Source organism: Haliotis rufescens, unplaced genomic scaffold (genome assembly GCF_023055435.1).
Source record: "Haliotis rufescens isolate VD_foot unplaced genomic scaffold, xgHalRufe1.0.p SCAF_6, whole genome shotgun sequence".
NCBI lineage: Eukaryota > Metazoa > Mollusca > Gastropoda > Lepetellida > Haliotidae > Haliotis > Haliotis rufescens.
In genome coordinates, this window is record NW_025964334.1 from 21831369 (window position 1) to 21849522 (window position 18154).

The 18154-nt window shown below is 39.9% G+C and overlaps 1 protein-coding gene across 4 annotated transcripts in view; it reads left to right on the forward strand.

The window, feature by feature from the left end:
• The window catches only part of LOC124150780 (BTB/POZ domain-containing protein 6-like), a 54738-nt gene that overhangs the window by 4745 nt on the left and 31839 nt on the right, over window positions 1–18154 (forward strand). For 2 of the 4 annotated variants that reach the window (XM_048385776.1, XM_048385775.1), the window contains exons 2-3: window positions 1506–1794; window positions 3514–6041. The exons of the other annotated variants lie outside the window; for them this stretch is intronic. In XM_048385776.1, coding sequence (XP_048241733.1) covers window positions 1511–1794; window positions 3514–4552 — 1323 coding nt within the window. In that variant the 5' untranslated portion in view covers window positions 1506–1510 and the 3' untranslated portion in view covers window positions 4553–6041. Of the gene's footprint in view, window positions 1–1505; window positions 1795–3513; window positions 6042–18154 lie in introns of those variants that run through there. 4 annotated transcript variants of the gene reach the window in all.

Here is an 18154-nt window from a genome sequence, read left to right on the forward strand (position 1 = left end):
TATTGCATCTAAGGTTGTATTTTATACGTTCTGAGTCGGATATCCTTGATTGACACTGGTTAACTCCGTTTGACTAAAATTTTCAAAATCGAACATACCTAGTACATTCTAATTGTGTAACATAAATGGATAACAACATGATAATGTTAATGAAATTATTAAAAAAGGTCCACTTAAACAGCTTCTCATTTTCCAACGATTTGTTTCACATCAAGTGTTTGTGCAGAAGTGTGAAGGATTAGAGGAAGAAGATTATTTAATCATCTTGTCACACGATGTAAATACAAATAATACTACATATCACACCTACATGTATTAATGTACATTGTCTGGCCAACATGGCCTATGAGGCACTTAAGTAGAAATATTGTCATAATACAATTATACAAGTGCTAAAGATCCGGGTTCGATCCCCGACATAGGTACAATGTGTGAAGCCCATTTCTGGTGTCCCCCGTCGTGATATTGCTGGAATATTGCTAAAAGCGGCGTAAAACAATACACACTCACTCACTCACTTATTGAATATCTAACCCGTGTAGCTTAATTTGTAACATAATTTCAACGACAAGCGGCGAACTCCTTGATGACTTCAGTGAGCTCATTCGTGACAAACTCGTGTTATTCCGGGACAATCCGAATAGCGACTCGTGCCCCTCTCGTGGCCATTTTTGCGACCGGGTTGCGTCTTAGCGCAAACGGGCATACCTAAAACAATTGTCAACGCGTTGTGTAATGGTTCACATATATTTCCCCATAGATTATATATATTTCAAATGCAATTTAAAGCACATCAGGACATGCGATATTATACAGTATGATTGAACACCTTTAACTGTTTTGGGTATATTTTAGAGGCAAGACATGTGTAAAATCAAAAATTATTTCTGAAGGATTCTTTGACGAAGAACTTGAGATCATACGCGCATTCGGACTGGTTTGTCGGATTTTCGCACATAACATTCATCGATAGGGGGACGAGTCTTCTTGCAGGTTACACGGGTGGCCCAGTCGTCTAAGGCGCCGCTATTTGCTGTGCAGTGTTGCGTCCCTTTGGCACGCCAGAAACCTATGATAATGGGTTCGAATCCCGGCTCGCCCCGATTATGTTTCTAGGTTTGTCAGCACCATACCCGTGCTCGTGGGTTTCACCGAAGTGGTAAATGTCTGAGACCTGCGTCACTTCGGGCTTTCCTCCCACATTAAGCTGACACGCCGCGATATAACTGGAATAATGATAAAAGCGGCGTTAAACCCAATTCACTCACTTACTCACTCTTGCAGGTTACGGAAAGGGGCGAGTGGTGACGAATGCAGTGAGCTTTGAAGCGTCTATCTTCATTACGTCATAAAGCGTATGGTAGCGTATTGTTAAAGAACTCGAAAAGATTTGAGGCTCAAAAACATGTTACGTGGGGATACATGCATGACCTTTCGTTGGGTAATTGTACCTGAATCTGAAAACTATTTGTTCAATATCTTTGATATGTCATGACAACTTTCAGATAAAATGGCGGCTGTGAACGTACAACAAGCTGAAAGTACGTCAGGGTTTGTTGACAACTGGCAAGCGGGGAAGACCCTCGCTCAATGTAATCTACGCATGTTGGATGTGGAAGAGTTTTGTGACGTCACATTTCGTGTGGGAAGTACAGGTCACGTGATTAAGGCCCATCGCTACGTGCTCATCAGCAGAAGTTGTGTGTTCCACGCCATGTTTACCGGCCCCCTGGCGGAGACGTCGGAAGTCAGTGTTCCGGAAATAGAGCCTGAGGATTTCAGACAGTTTCTCTTGTAAGTATTAATCATTACTGTATTACAGAACAGAACATTATTTAGAAAACTATAAAAGTAACACTGTATCACCATCATACTCAAGAGGGAATATTGAGTGCAGGTTGTCATCATCTGACGTAGGCATTGGTCCGTGAATTCGGCCTTTTACCAGCGCGGCTCTTTTACAGAAGGCTGAATATGCCATTCTTTTCACACGTGGCGAGAGCTTAAAGTCTAAAGCCATCTTATACTAGCGCTGTAGGGCCACATGTTGGGTGAATGTCATGCTCATGTGGGGATATTGAAATCACTCTTGCTCCAAAACAACAAAACATACATGCATGAAGTAAAGTGTATTGAGAAGATCAATATATCAACATAATCAACACTTAAAATGACAATTATACCGCGACCGAGAATGACGTCAGAGCCCCCCAAAGTTGGGTGTAGTACAAAACTCGAGCTTTCAGAATCATGGACAATAGTCAGAGTACATAAACAATCGCTGACGTTCAATAACAAGTCATAAGTAGCGTGTGTGACCACCAAATGCCTCAATACACGCAAAAACTCTTCGACGCACAGAAATAGTCAGTCGTCTGATGAGGTCACGTGGGATTTGACGCCATTCGTCTTGGAGGGCCGAGATCAGTTCCCTTCGGCGGTAAACACGTTGTCTTCCATCAGCCCTAAACATACAGAATCGACTTTCGTCAGTGAAGACAACCCTCTGCCAGTCACGTCGTTGCCAACGTCGTACAGTCCGGGCCCATCTCAATCGCAGACAACGATGTTGCGCTGTCAATAGCTGTCCTCTGTATGGTCTAAAAGCCCTGATTCCATGAGCCCTGAGTCTCCTGGCCACTGTCTGTCGACTAACCCTGTGACCTAAGGCATTTGTCGCCGATGACGTCACTTTCAGGAAGCGATTTCGGAGGTGCAAGGTACGCAAGTACCGGTCATCATAGGGCGTGGACACCCGGGGTCTGCCTGTTCTTGGTCCGTCAGCGGTCCGCCCTGTCTGTCTGTAACGTTGCATCAAGTTGGTAACGGCAACACGAGAGCAACCGAAGGTTCGTGCAATATCGGCGTGGGTGACTCCCATCTGTACCATATCCAAGGCTCGTTCACGTTGTTCGGATGTGAGTCGTGGCATTTCTTTTGTGTTTATTTATCACTGTGGATGTCTGACTTGCCATTGCAATCGTTGTATACCCTTACCCGCACGTGCATTTGCAGTTGTCCGTGGTGCACGACAATGTCGTGTTATTCACATGTAACAGACGATTAACATTTTCTGCATACACTATTGTTGTATTTAGGTTGTGTGTTTTAGACTTCATCAAAAGAAATTTATATTTTCAGTTGGTAAAGTTTCTTTTGGACGTCAGTTTATATGAAACCTCAACACAAGAGAATGACCAGTCTCGAAAACAGATTCCATACTCATGGGTTTAACCAAAGTGATAACTGTCTAATACCTTGAACACTAAATTAGGCATGTCTGACCTCGTTTTAAAATGAGAGATGTCATGATTATTGAAAACCTCTTCAAAGCAGCATTTAATTCACATACAACTCCAACAGGGAGAACATATGTCAACAATGAAATCAAATATTCTGGCATTCAAACTTTAACTGATCTTAAATACATTTTACGTTGAACGGTAGAGTTATCATTTTTTAAATACTGCATCATTTGGCAGCAAAATTATTCGCAGTCCTCTCCTTCTTCAGATACCTTTACACAGACAACACAACTGTTGATGCTGACAACGTAACAGCTCTACTGTACGCCTCCAGAAAATATGCCATCACCGCCTTAGAATCCCAATGTCTGGAGTTCCTGGAGAAACACCTCAACGTTGACAACGCCTGTGTGATTCTAGATGCTGCTCATCGTTTTGATCAAAGCCAGTTGTTTCAGAAGGCCTTGACCTTGATTAAAGATACAGGTGAGAGGTCACTACAGTCATCTGGTTTCCTGACACTGAGCCAAGTGTTGTTGCATCAGATTGTGGAGTCAGATGATTTGTTAGCCGAGGAGCACGTCATCTTTAACGCCGTTAACCGCTGGGCAGAGGCAGAGTGCAGACGTCAGGGAAGGGAGGTAACTCCTGAGACAAAGCGAACGGTTCTTGGCGAGACTTTTTTTAAAGTCAGATTTCCTCTTTTGAAGCAAATGTTTATGGTTAAGGACGTTAAAGCTAGCGGTCTTTTGACTGAACCAGAGCGCCTCAGCATCTTGGAATATTGTGTATGCCCTGACAATGATGTGAAACCCTTCAACACTAAGCAGAGAAAACAAAGAACCGCATATTCCATAACTAGGTTTTCAACACAGTGTGTAGGCTGGGGTGTTTCGTGTAATGCTCATGATGCCATTTCCTTCCAAAGTGACCGAAACCTGATGCTCTGTGGATACAGCCTGTATGGGCCTGCCTATGAGAGTACACCCTCTACCTACTTTGTCACCACCTACTTTGGGAACGAGGAAGATGTTCTCCAATGCAAGATTCAAGATAAAACTGAGTACAAAATCAACAGTCAAGTGTTTGATGTGATGTTTGAGAAGCCTGTTGCTATGACAGCGGGAGTATGGTATACTCTGGCAGTGCTGATAGAAGGCAATGATACGTTGCGAGGACAAAATGGAAAGGAAGAGATTTTATGTGCTGACGGTGTTCGTTTTACCTTCAGGAAGTCAAAACACAGCAAGAATGGCACTAGCGTCGAAGGAGGGCAGATTCCATCTCTCCTCTTCCGTGTTGCATGAACATTAACATCCAGGGGACAATACCTTAAATATATTTTCTTTTACAAGTGTCATCAAAATAATCGTCATTGTGGTTCGCATTTTCGTTACCTCACTTACAGCCTATTTCAAATTTCCTCTCTCTAGAATATTGTACATGCAGAGGCTTATACCTCCCTTACACCACGTCCAAAACCTGAATCAGACTGCAGTATTTGTGTCGCGATCTGCTGACGTGTTGTCAGTAAATAGTAATTCTGGATACTGAGTGAATAGCAATATAATGACGGTAATAAAATAATGTCACTTGAGAAGCCATTCGTGACCAACTCGTGTTATTCCGGGACAAGCCGAATAGCGACTCGTGCCCATCTCGTGGCCATTTTAGCGACTGGGTTCCGTCTTATCACAAACAAGCATACCTAAAACAATTGTCAACTCGTTGCGTAATGGTTCACACATTTCCCCATATGAACCGAGTACAAAGGCAACAGTCAAGTGTTTGATGTGATGTTTGAGGAGCCTGTTGCTATGACAGCGGGAGTATGGTATACTCTGGCAGTGCTGATACGAGGCAGTGATACGTGGGAAGGATACAGTGGAAAGAGAGAGATTTTATGTGCTGACGGTGTTAGTTTTACATTCAGGGACTCAAAACACAGCAACAATGGCACTTACGTCGATGGAGGGCAGATTCCATCCCTCCTCTACCTTGTTGCATGAACATTAACATCCAGGGGACAAATCCTTAAATATATTTAAATTATATATATATTCTCTTACAAGTGTCATCAAAATAATCGTGTTATACACATTTTCGTTACCTCACTTACAACCTATTTCAAATTGCTTCTCTCCAGCGTATTGTACACGCAGAGGCTTACACCTCCCTTACACCACGTCCAAAACCTGAATCAGACTGCAGTATTTGCGTTGCGATCTGATGACGTTTTGTCAGTAAATAGTAATTCTGGATACTGAGTGAATAACAATATAATGACGGTAATGAAATAATGTCACTTGAGAAGCTGCACACTTTCCAACTTAAAAAAATAACAATGTTTCACATCAGTTGTTTCTGCAGAAAAGTGAAAAGATTAGAAATCATCTTCCAAGTTAAGTGCTTTTCCACATGTGATCGTATAGGCCAAGCTGGCGTCACTGTTTACTTATAGTCGTGAGATATGACGGAACATATTTGTGCAAAGTACATTGAGAAGAAACATTAAGAATTAAGTGGAACCGTGTACGTCCATTATATCCTCTTTATATCCTATTTATATCAGTGATAAAAGTCATAGCACTTTGTACATAGGTCATGGTTAGATGGTGTGCGTTCCATCAAATATGCTTAAATGCATATAGGCCGAAGTAACACTTGGAAAAATAAATAAATAATATACATGTAATTAGCAGTAGTCTCCACAAAAATTCCCTCTCACACCCTGTGCATAACAGATGCTATTATATCTGAATAAAAGTGACATACTGCAAAAGTAGAGTCGACTTACGATTCCGACTCTTTCATAGTGTAGATACCAGGTGTTCGCTAAAAGGTGAGCGTATGTCGGTGCCACCCAGATGCAAAGGCAAGTCAATTGTTCACCTACAGAACATGGGACAATATGGTACATGGCAAAATAGGGAATTGCATCGGACATCATTCTTGTAACTAATGCGTCAACTTTGGAAATGTCTTCCACATGTCTACTATATAACATTTTGAAAGCCTTGAATGTTTTCATTCTGATCAAACATCTTTTCTGGACACAAAGGGCTGAGGCTGCAGGAATATTGCTCGACATAAAGGGAAAGTTGTCTGTTGGAAAGTAGAAGTCAACTCTCGTCTCATACATTCTTGTGGAGAGTTGTTTTGTCACTCTGAGTCATTAAGCATAGATCTAAATATGAAACACATGAGGTGGTCTCACTGGTCTCCTTTATTTCTAGTTCAGGTGGGTTAATCAGTGGAAGGAATTGGTTATTGAACGATATCAGGTCATCGACATACCTGAAGCTCAAGTTAAACTTCTTGGCTAAATTACCTTTTTTGACTTTGCCTTTCCGAGCAGAAAGTCCGATTCATATGCAAAAAGATGCCAATCAGAAAGAAGGGAAACATAATTGGTTCCCATGGGTATACCTGCTTTTTGCCCAAATGTCTTACCCCCACATTTTATATGGTTGTTATCAATGAGGAAGTCCAGTATTTCACATATTGTTTTTTTTAGTTAACTTCAGATGGCATTTGCTTTCATCTTTGACAAATTGACCTGAACCCCTGACGATAGAATAACTGTCTCTATTGTCAAGAATGAAGTCCCAGGGATCAAGGAATGAAGTTTTTTCTTAAGTCATATGGGATAGTGGAGTACAAAACGAATACTAGTATTAAGGAGTCATCACGTCACTATAATTTAATTCAAGCAAAGAAGTAGAGTGGAGGTCATAAACCCTGGTTTGGATCGGAAAGTCAAATTTAGAAGAAAAAAAACAACAATAGAACCGTGACATCGACTAACGTCACGCGACCTCGACATCGAATGGTAAGAATCACAAAAACAAGATTTTTTTGTTGTTGTTTAACGCCGCATTCAGCAATACTCCAGCTGTATGAAAGGTATTGTCCTCATCTAGCCTTATACACGTAATGAATAGCAGTGTCGTCATCTTGAGTTATACACGTAATGAATAGTACTGTCTTCTCGCCTTATACACAGTAAGGATAAGAATTTATGGATGAACAACTTCTTTATTACAATTAAGAGCGACGTTTCGGTGTAGGCTCTACCACCGTTATCAAGCAAGTGTGTTAGAACCTACACCGAAACGTCGCTCTTAATTGTAATAAAAAAGTTGTTCATCTATAAATTCTTATCCTTACTTAGTACTCCAACTTCTTAATGCCTATCAAAGAAGAAGTTCGCCTAATACACGTTTGTTTGTTGTTTAACGCCGCTCCCGGCAATATCTCAGATACATAAGGGCGGTCTGTAAATAATCGATTCTGGACCAGACAATCGGGTATTGACATCATGAGCATCGATCCACACAATTGGGATACAATGACATGCATCAATCAAGTCAGCGAGCCTGTCCACCCGATCCCGTTAGTCGCCTCTTACGACAAGCATGGGTTGCTGAAGACATATTCTATCCCTGATCGTCACGGATCCCTTATACACGTAATGAAAAGCAGGATCCTCATCTCGCCTTATCGCAGTCTCTACAAAACATTCCACATCATACTTGAAATCACTAACTATCCACACAAGATCAATGAACATTAAACAAATCATAATGAAAGACGCAGGATTAGGTTTACAATCATAAACGGTAATACAAGGGCTCGTGGAAGTGACTCGATTTACCCTTTGATATAAACGACTTTCAGTACATATGCTTATGTTTTCCAACAGTTAATGAGGTGACACTGACTTCCAGCCCATGTAGCTGAACTTACGGAATCACAAAATTGACTCACTGGCCTCTATTCTCTGTAAGTGGATCATCAATCTCATTAAAATTATACCTTAATCCTCGCTACCGCTGAACAAAGATCTGAAGACATCCCATAAGGGGTCGCCGCAGAACGACCTTTCATCCGACTAATCAGAGCGTCGCTTACCAGATTACGAAAGTGACAGTCAGAATGTGATTTCTACCTCGAAATGCATAACACAGGGTATTCCGAACGATACTTACGGTTTTAACGACTGAATCCACACAATCTAGATCATCTATTAGCCATTCCAGAATGTTCTTTTGTTCAGGTTTCAAATTTGTAATCGAGAATTTGTCAACATATGTTTCGAAGCGTATTCGCCAATTTGAAATTGGTGCCGTAAAGCACAAGAAAGCTCCCTTCTGATTGGTCAATCCATTGGTCGATCAAAGTTCGCGCAAGGTCGGTCTGACGTGACCCGTAATGGGATGTCCTCAGATCTTTGTTTAGTGGTAGCGAGAACTAAGATCTGATTTTAGTGAGATTGGCGGATCATGGCAACAGCTGGTAAATAATACCAGTGCTCACAATCATATATATATTATACATATTTAATAAGGTATTTGGTAAATCATCCTTCCCTACGGAAACTGTCAAATGCCCAGGTACAGATAACACTCATACAATCAGTGCGGGGTGGACAACCTTTGCACCATGATGGTTTTGTTGTTAAAGTAGTTGCGACAAAATGAACCTCGCTCCATGTTTGATTTTATTCTCCCGCTGAGGCCACATTCAGCAAGTACTGAACTATGGGAAATGAGGACAGAGACACGATACATTTTCCCAAATTAGACACATTAGTCATATTAGTCGCGACACACAATAAACTTACACTCACCATTCACCTGTACACTTGAACCGAAAGTAGATCACATGACCCACACACGGAAGCGTACACTGTCAGCGGTTACACAGTAAACAGTCCAGTTCGTGTCTGTTTTCCAGATATTGGTAAGTAAACGAGCACTTTGGTAGGAAGTAGAGGATCAATTATATCATCATGGTACTGGGTTTAGCCGTGTGTTAGATATTGTTGAATTAAGGTACAATATTCATAGGCCGCACGTGTGTTCAGTCTGACCTATTATCGGTTTATGTGATGTCCTGGTGTCGTTGTCACTGTTATCGTATAGTCACACAATTACTGTGCACCGCACGCCGATTTAAGACATTCCTAATATTTCATTCCTTACTCACAATTGTTATAACACTTATTTAGGTCAAATTGATTGGATATAAATGCAGAAAACAACCTATTTAAAGTTGAATCGATCTTGACAATTGTGCATGCTGGAGTTACCTCCCTTACATCCTGTTTCGGGCCCGAACTTACCTGCGATATGAGGGATAGGGTATATTGATGTTTCGTCAGTGTTTTGTAATTTTGAATTAAAATGGATAACAAAATAATGATGTTAATGAAATAATTTCACTTGGGCAGCTGTTCACTTTCCAACTTAAACAATGAAATGTTTCACATGTTTCTTCAGAAATGTGAGATTAGAAATCACTTATGCCAAGTTAAGTGATTCAGCATGTGATTGATGTAGACCAACCTGGCGTCACTGTTTACATAAGACTGAAAGAATATGACAAACATACTTGTTACAAATATATAGGGAAGCAACATAAAAAATCAGGTGCAATTAAAATCAGTGATAAAAATTATGATGGTTTACATATAGTTCACGCTTGATTGATTGTGTTCCAACTAATAGGCTTGAATAATTATACATGTAGGTCGAAGTAACATTTTCAAATAAGAAATAAATAATATACTTTTACATGTAATCAATAATGGTGTCCTCATCTCGTAGTCTCAATGCCGTAGCCTACAAAACAAGTGCTAAGTATATGGTGAATGTGGTAAAGTTACATTGTTTACATATGCACAGGATTAAGTTCTAAGGCATTGGGTAAAATTATCATATACCTCCTTATAGATAGCCAAGAAAATGTTATGAAATGATGTCATTGTATGATAGTTCTGGAAGCCCATATCGGGTCGCATCTGTTAAGAAAACTATTATTGAACTTGGTTTAATGATTACAAATCAATGTAAAATGTAATGTAATGATTAAAAATCAACGTGAAATGCAATGTAATGATTAGAAATCGATGTATAACTGAAGAATACCTTTTGACATCTCTTTAGCAAAAAAAGAATATATTTTTTTCGCGAAAAAGATGCTCACCGCCTAATCTTAACATTGAACAGGATACATACACACGAATGTTAAAAGAACACAGAGTTTGTAAAATATGCAATAAGCAGGAAGAACGAGATGAGTAAGATCCTCCCGTTGTGTGTCCAGTATATGATCATTTGCGTATTGAATATTGAATATTGTCAAGATTATTTGCTTCCGAAATGGCAGTATGTAAAAATGTGACATCATATGTATTTCATGCAATGAATTATAGAAAATGCATATTAAAGGATTAATTGATAATATGTATGTTACACTACCCATGCAATCTGTACTTTGGGCATGTAGCCTTTCAGCATATGTGTAAATAAAGGTTGATTGATTGAAGATTTACGAATTGCAATCATATTTTAGAAACGAACTTTTGGTAGTCACCACTTCAATGCATTTTACTTCAAAGGAAGGGGTTAGCTTACAAAGTAATTTTCTCCTAATGTGAAGGACATACTTGCCTGTCTTTGAAAAAAAAATTACCCTTCCTCCAAATCACTTGTACATCCAGAATGGCATCTGATGGAACTACATAGACATGTATGTGCTTTCTTCGGGTAACTGTACCTGAATCTGAAACCTATTTGATCAGACTGATACGCCAATGCCTTTCATATATCATGCCAACTTTCAGATACAAAGACTATTAACGTACAAAGGTAAAGGTAAGGTAATTTATTTCATGTTTCATCTCATATAAAATACAAAATATATACAGGTCACGTGATAAAATACATGTGATGAGCCATCCCGTATGGGATCATGAGAGACTATAGAACGTTAAATGATACACAGACATAAAATATGGAATAAATATATATACGTTAGTAAAAAGGGTAAATAGCATAAAATATTTATAAAAGTTTAAGATGTATATAAAAGTAATTTTCTAACATCTAAGACATCCATGCAGGTTTTGGCATTAACTTAAAAAATATATGGGCACGACATAATAAAAGCTTGGCATAAAAATTGGCATTTAACGTTGAACATAAAACTAACATATTTTTAGTAACATTTTTTTATAGGGGGCAGTGTAAAAGTACATGTGCTTCATTTTCCACAACATCTTTACAATTAAAACATACTCTCTCTTCAAGGGGTGTATTATTATATCGCCCTGTCTCCACGTGTAAGGGGGCTACTCCACATCGGAACAACGACGGGGCTTTTCTGTGGCGTCGGGGTATTCTCTCTGTAATGTAAGGCTCAGCAGTAAACTCGGTCTTGAAAGTAGAGTAGTGTCTAAGTTTGTTACCTCCCTTGCCAGTCTTACTGTGAGTACAAGCTATCGTCTGCTTCCAGTCCCGCATATGTTGGTCGTAAACTGCTTCCCTGACCCTGGCGACATTCTGTTTAATGTAGGTGCCGTTTGAAACTTCTTCTAATTCCAATAAGTTGAGTGCCTTTAGTTTGTGTCGTATCCGCTTGATCCAGTTGTTTTTATTTCTATGTGCTTGTGTCTTTGTCCATTGGAAGATCTTGTATGTAAGACGATTTCTGCTGAGGCTATTCATTTTAGTATATACAGTATTGTAAACCTATAGAAAGTGTGTTCTGTGTTGTGATTGGCTAATTTGGGTCACATGACCAAATGTCAAAGGATGAAAATATGATTTGAATTCCCTGAAGCAAGCGACCGAATCACTGTGTAGGAAATAGAGATTACTACACTAGTGTCTGTCAGATACCATTGATCTTACGAGTTGTTTCAAAACGTATCTAACGAGCGAAAGCGAGTTAGATACGCTTTGTAACAACGAGTTGTAAGATCAATGGTATCTGACAGGCACGAGTGCAGTAATCTGTTTCTTTCACACCCCAAAATTATGTTTCTAGGTTTGTCAGCGCCATACCCGTGCTCGTGGGTTTCACCGAAATGGTAAACGTCTGAGACCTGCATCACTTCGGGCTTTCCTCCCACATTAAGCTGACACGCCGTGATATAACTGGAATAATGTTAAAAGCGGCGTTAAACCCAACTCACCCACCCACACACCCCAAAATAGCACCTTTTTAGCATCGAACCGATGAATTTGTCATGATTGCAGTAGCGCATTATACATGACACCACTGTCATAAGTGACGTCATCCTATGTGCTGCCTACTACTCATAAATTATGTGACCCGACACAAAAAGGTTTCCGTCATATCTGGATTATCAAGGCGATGATGAAAATGCAAACTAGACAATAACAAAGAACACGCTGGGTGCCAAGTTGAAAGTTAACACCTCAAAGAAATTACCAAATATGTACAACAATGTTTACTTCCGTATGACATCACTACCGGTGACCGACTTTTACAAAATGGCGTGTTCACTGACAACATTACGCGGGATTTCCAGAGGAGGATTTTCGTTGATTGAGGGATCGTATACACATAAATGGGTCACGTAAGTAATCAGAAGCATTCTGACAATCTGCTTACTGTTATTTGTTTACCATGTTTTCCAATGTAAGAAAAAGAATTAGTCAGAAATGCAGATAACTACCGTCATCGTTGTGCGTGATTTAGCGTCAGTCATGGCGCCACACAGGACAGAAACTTTTGTAAACGGCTTCTGTTGAATTTACCACATCATTGTAATGTATATATGTGTATTTCCATAATTGGTGCAACGATACTCTTCCCATGAATATTCTCAAACGCATGATCGAGCAACAATTAGACGAAAGTACCTCTAAAAAGGCTACACAGTGTAAAATCTGAATTTTGCTTTGTTTACATTTCAGCAAGTACGGTTTTCCGAGCACAGTTTTCGTTTCCATACCTAACGTATTTCGCATGATTTCATCTAGATAATTTGCATTGGTGACAAAGACCATGTATCCATTGTTTCGAAAATGTATATATAGCATTAAACATTGAAATATACCTGATCGAATAGGCGTCTCATAACCGGCATTTTGTAAACACAATCCAATATGGCGGAACGTACACTTCGGCGTTCGTGTATTCGTATTTTCCAAAACATTCTAAACGATTCTAGGCTTATCAGCGACGTTTCAGAATTATCAGTAGTGATTTGATACCCGTGATCGCTAATATGCTAATTTTCTACTTTAATATTCGAGTAAATATCCGATATTTAGATTTCTAAACACACAGTGAATATTTATATAACGCCGTGAATTGTGATTTGGCGAGATTTACAATGTACCTAATTTTCAGAACTCACTTTCAGTAATTTTGAATTGCCTAAAATGATAAACAGAAAGGAATTCAAAACTGTGAAGTGTATTAATCTGCGTGATGTATTTTGAATTTTATTCGATTTCTAAGTGAGGGTTGAAGAGGAGGGACATATGTGTCGCTGTGGCATCCAGGGGGTTTACACTCTGAAAAAACGATTATGTTGACATAACAACAGATAATGTAACTGATAATAATAACAAACAAACTCACAGACGATTTCGAGTTTGTTTATTTTTATTATTAATTATACGGTGAACATTCGACTGAAGCACCAGCAACTTATGAATGACTTACACTCAGGAAAGTAGTCCGTCATCATTACCAAAATCACAGTCACCATAACAACAACAGAACGTTCGATGTTGACGCCTCACAACCGAGTAAGTCCGGGGTGTTAAAGAGTGCGAATGTTTTTTTCTAAATAAAACAATAGGTTTACAATATCGATAAATACTATGTGTGTGTCTATTTCCGGGATTTTATCGAGTATTTGCATCTTGGAAATTTTCATTCGAGCCCCTCAAGCTAACGCTTTCGGGTCTCGAGATGAATTTCCAAGATGCAAATACTCGATAAAATCCCGGAAATAGACACACACATAGTATTTATCTTCTAATTGCACTTCCCCAAAGCTTGACAGGCGTGAGTGCCCATCCCATATCCCCCTCAACGGCAGCGTTAGGAGCTGATTTTCGAGGGCCTTTAAAAAACTTCATTGCTCTGTTTTGTACAGTTTTTAAAGACGGTTGGTTCCTTGTCCCCCATATAGCTGATCCGTACTCAACAGACGACCATAACATGGTGTCGTACATCTTGTTATATGTATCTATATGCATCCCTCCAATCGCCTTGAACTTCGAGATGAGTGGATGCGCGTGTGGCAGAACTTAAAACAGCTTTCTCCATGCGTGAAAAGTCTAAAAACTCTGTAATCAGGACTCCAAGGTACCTTTAATTGTCCGTAAGATCTAAGATAATTGTTCCACAGTGAAATTCTTGATCAGTTCTTGGCGTCGATAAACTTCTGCAATGAATAACTTTAGATTTTCCTGATTCACCGACATCTTGTTAACACAGCACCAATTATTGAGACAGTCTAAGAGAACATTTAGGTCCGCTTCATTCTCCGCTAAGAGCACTATATCGTCTGATATGCTAACACACATACCTTGTTTATAGTTACACCGATATCCAGTCCCTTCAGTGTGATAATCAAGTCATTTATATACATGTTAAATAATAAAGGGGACAGTAGGCACCCCTGTTTAAGACCACACTGTACATTAAACCACTGGGAGAGGTTCCCAGTTCGTGACAGTCGTTTCCATAGAATATCTCGGTTTATTGTGACATACGCCTTTTTAAAATCTATAAAAGCTAAATACGTTGATTTCTTGAGTTATGTCCGTGACTCCATTATAGAGGTGAGTGAAACCGTTCTGTTCGTCTGCTATGATGTCGTTGTTTTTTCTGCATACTTATACAATCGGGCATTTAAAACAGAACAATACAGTTTATAGCTTGAGTTCGTGAGTGATAATCCTCTGTATGCTAACGGGTCGTACTTATCAGCAATTGATGATTTGGGATTGTATTTATTATACCTTTCGTCCATACTGTAGGCATTATTCCATTTACACAACACAGGTTAAAAAGTTCAGGTTGCAAGTGCTAATTGATCCAATAACACTCTCGGTGGGGTAAGCTAGTTGTTAAAAAATCAAGATATCCAAGAGCTTGATCCAATAACAGTATCGGTGGGGTAGCCTAGTTGTGAAAAATCAAGATATCCAAGAGCTAATTGATCCAATAACACTCTCGTTGGGGTAGCCTAGTTATAAAAGCGTTTGCTTCTCACGCCGAAGACCCGGGTTCGATTCCCCACATGAGTACAATGTATGAAGCCCATTTCTTTGTCCCGGCCCTGATAATGCTGGAATATTGCAAACATGGATGATTGTATCTCGTCAAAAGCCATTGATTTAAAAGGCATTGACGTACTTCCTGCTGTGTACCCACATAATTCCTGCCGATGTTCCGGGAAAGTTGCGAAATACAATACAATACTTTGTGGTATATTCTGGTATTTTGATGGCATATCGGAAATGAAATTATTTCTGTATTTTCCTATGCTAAATTTAAGTGAGAATGTCACACACTTTAGTCACGTCGCGACACACAATAAACCTATAAATATGCTATTCACCCGTACACCTAAAACGAAAGTAGACCACGTGACCCACACACGGAAGTAGACTTTGACATCGGTGACTCTGTGATCAGTTCGGTTTGTGTCTGTCTTCCAGATATTGGTAAGTAAACGACCATGTGGGTAGAAAGTAGAGCAGCCTTTGTACCAGCATTGTACTGGGTTCAGCCTTTTGTCATAAATACTATTGTTGATTTGAGGAACAAGACTCATAAACCGGCCAGGTGTGAAGTCTGATCTGTTATAGGCTCATGTGATGTCCTGTTGTTATTGTCCCAGTTATATTTATACAATGAGTGTGCCGGACACACCTATTTTAGACCACCCTCCAATTCCATTCCGTACCCAGGAATGTATGAAACTTATTTGCGTCAAATTGGTTTGATATGAATAGAGTAAACAACATGTTTGAAGTGCCTCTGTCTAGAATATGGAAATTGCTGGAGTTACCTCCCTTACACCACCAACACTCGAACAAGCCTGCGGTATTGGAAGGTGCGTTCAATTATGAAAATTTGCTAACCAAAGCACCCCAAATATTCAGTCGGTAAGGGCGACCTTGGTCAACCGTATTATGACGTAAATGAGTTGACATGAGCTAACATTGGTCAATCAAGGTCAACTTGGGTTATACCTTGGTTCACCCCTGGCGGCCAGGGTTTTGAAAGGAACGCACCATTTAGTCCTGGTGGCATCTTGTCAGTGTTTGGGGCGTCTGTAAAGAGTTTGGTTTGGTTTGGTTTGTTGTTTAACGCCGCACTCAGCAATATTCCAGCTATATGACGGCGGTCGGTAAATAATCGAGTCTGGACCAGACAATCCAGTGATTGACATCATGAGCATCGATCCGTGCAATTAGGATCGAAGACATGCATCAACAAAGACAGCGAGCCTGACCATCCGATCCCGTTAGTCGCCTCTTACGACAAGCATAGTCGCCTTTCACGGCAAGCATGGGTTGCTGTAGACCTATTCTATCCCGGATCTTCACGGGTCCACCTATAAAGAAAATTTGTTTAATTTTTTTATTCAATTATGAATATAGTGATTGTAATGAATATAATTAACTAGGTATTGATTATTATATATGTCAGTGAAATGTAACTTTTGATTGTTGATGACAGCTTTGCCTCGAAATGAAACACTTGTTAACTTCTCAGAAGCTGTGTATTTTAGCAAAGGGTTTTGGGTTTCTCCGCCTCCTGGGAGTCATTATTACATCTAAGGTTGTATTTTATACGTTCTGAGTCGGATATCCTTGATTGACACTGGTTAACTCAGTTTGACTAAAATTTTCAAAATCGAACATACCTAGTACATTCTAATTGTGTATTATAAATGGATAACAATATGATAAAGTTAATGAAATTATGAAAAAGGTCAGCTTAAACAGTTTCTCATTTTCCAACGATTTGTTTCACATCAAGTGTTTGTGCAGAAGTGTGTAAAGATTAGAATAAGAAGATTATTTAATCATCTTGGCACATGACGTAAATACAAATAATAATACTTATCACACCTACACGTATTAATGTACATTGCCTGGCCAACATGGCCTATCGGGCACTTAAGTACAAATATTGTCATTATACAAGTATACAAGTGCTAAAGATCCGGGTTCGATCCCCGACATGGGTACAATGTGTGAAGCCTATTTCTGGTGTCCCCCGCCTTGATATTGCTGGAATATTGCTAAAAGCGGCATAAAACGATACACACTCACTCACTTATTGAATATCTTACCTCGTGTAGCTTAATTTGTAACATAATTTCAACGACAAGTGGCGGACTCCTAGATGTCTTCAGTGAGCTCATTCGTGACCAACTCGTGTTATTCCGGGACAAGCCGAATAGCGACTCGTTCCTCTCTCGTGGCCATTTTTGCGACCGGGTTGCGTCTTAGCGCAAACGGGCATACCTAAAACAATTGTCAACGCATTGTGTAATGTTTCACATATATTTCCCCATAGATTATATATATTTCAAATGCAATCTAAAACACACCAGGACATGCGATATTACAAGTATGATTGAACACCTGTAACTGTCTTGGGTATATTTCAGAGGCAAGACATATCTAAAATCAAAAAATATTTCTGAGGGAGTCTTTGACGACGAACTTGAAATCATACGCGCATTCGGACTGGTTTGTCGTATTTTCGCACATAACATTCATTGATAGGGGGGCGAGTCTTCTTGCAGGTTACACGGGTAGCACAGTCGTCTAAGGCGCCGCGATTCGCTGTGCAGTGTTGCGTCCCTTTGGCACGCCAGAAACCTATGATAATGGGTTCGAATCCCGGTTCTCCCCGATTAGGGTTCCTGGTTTGTCAGCACCATACCCGTGCTCGAGGGTGTCACCGAAGTGGTAAACGTCTGAGACCTGCGTCACCTCGGGCTTTCCTCCCACATTAAGCTGACACGCCGTGATACTGGAATACTGTTAAAAGCGGCGTTAAACCCAACTCACTCACTTACTCACTCTTGCAGGTTACGGAAAGGGGCG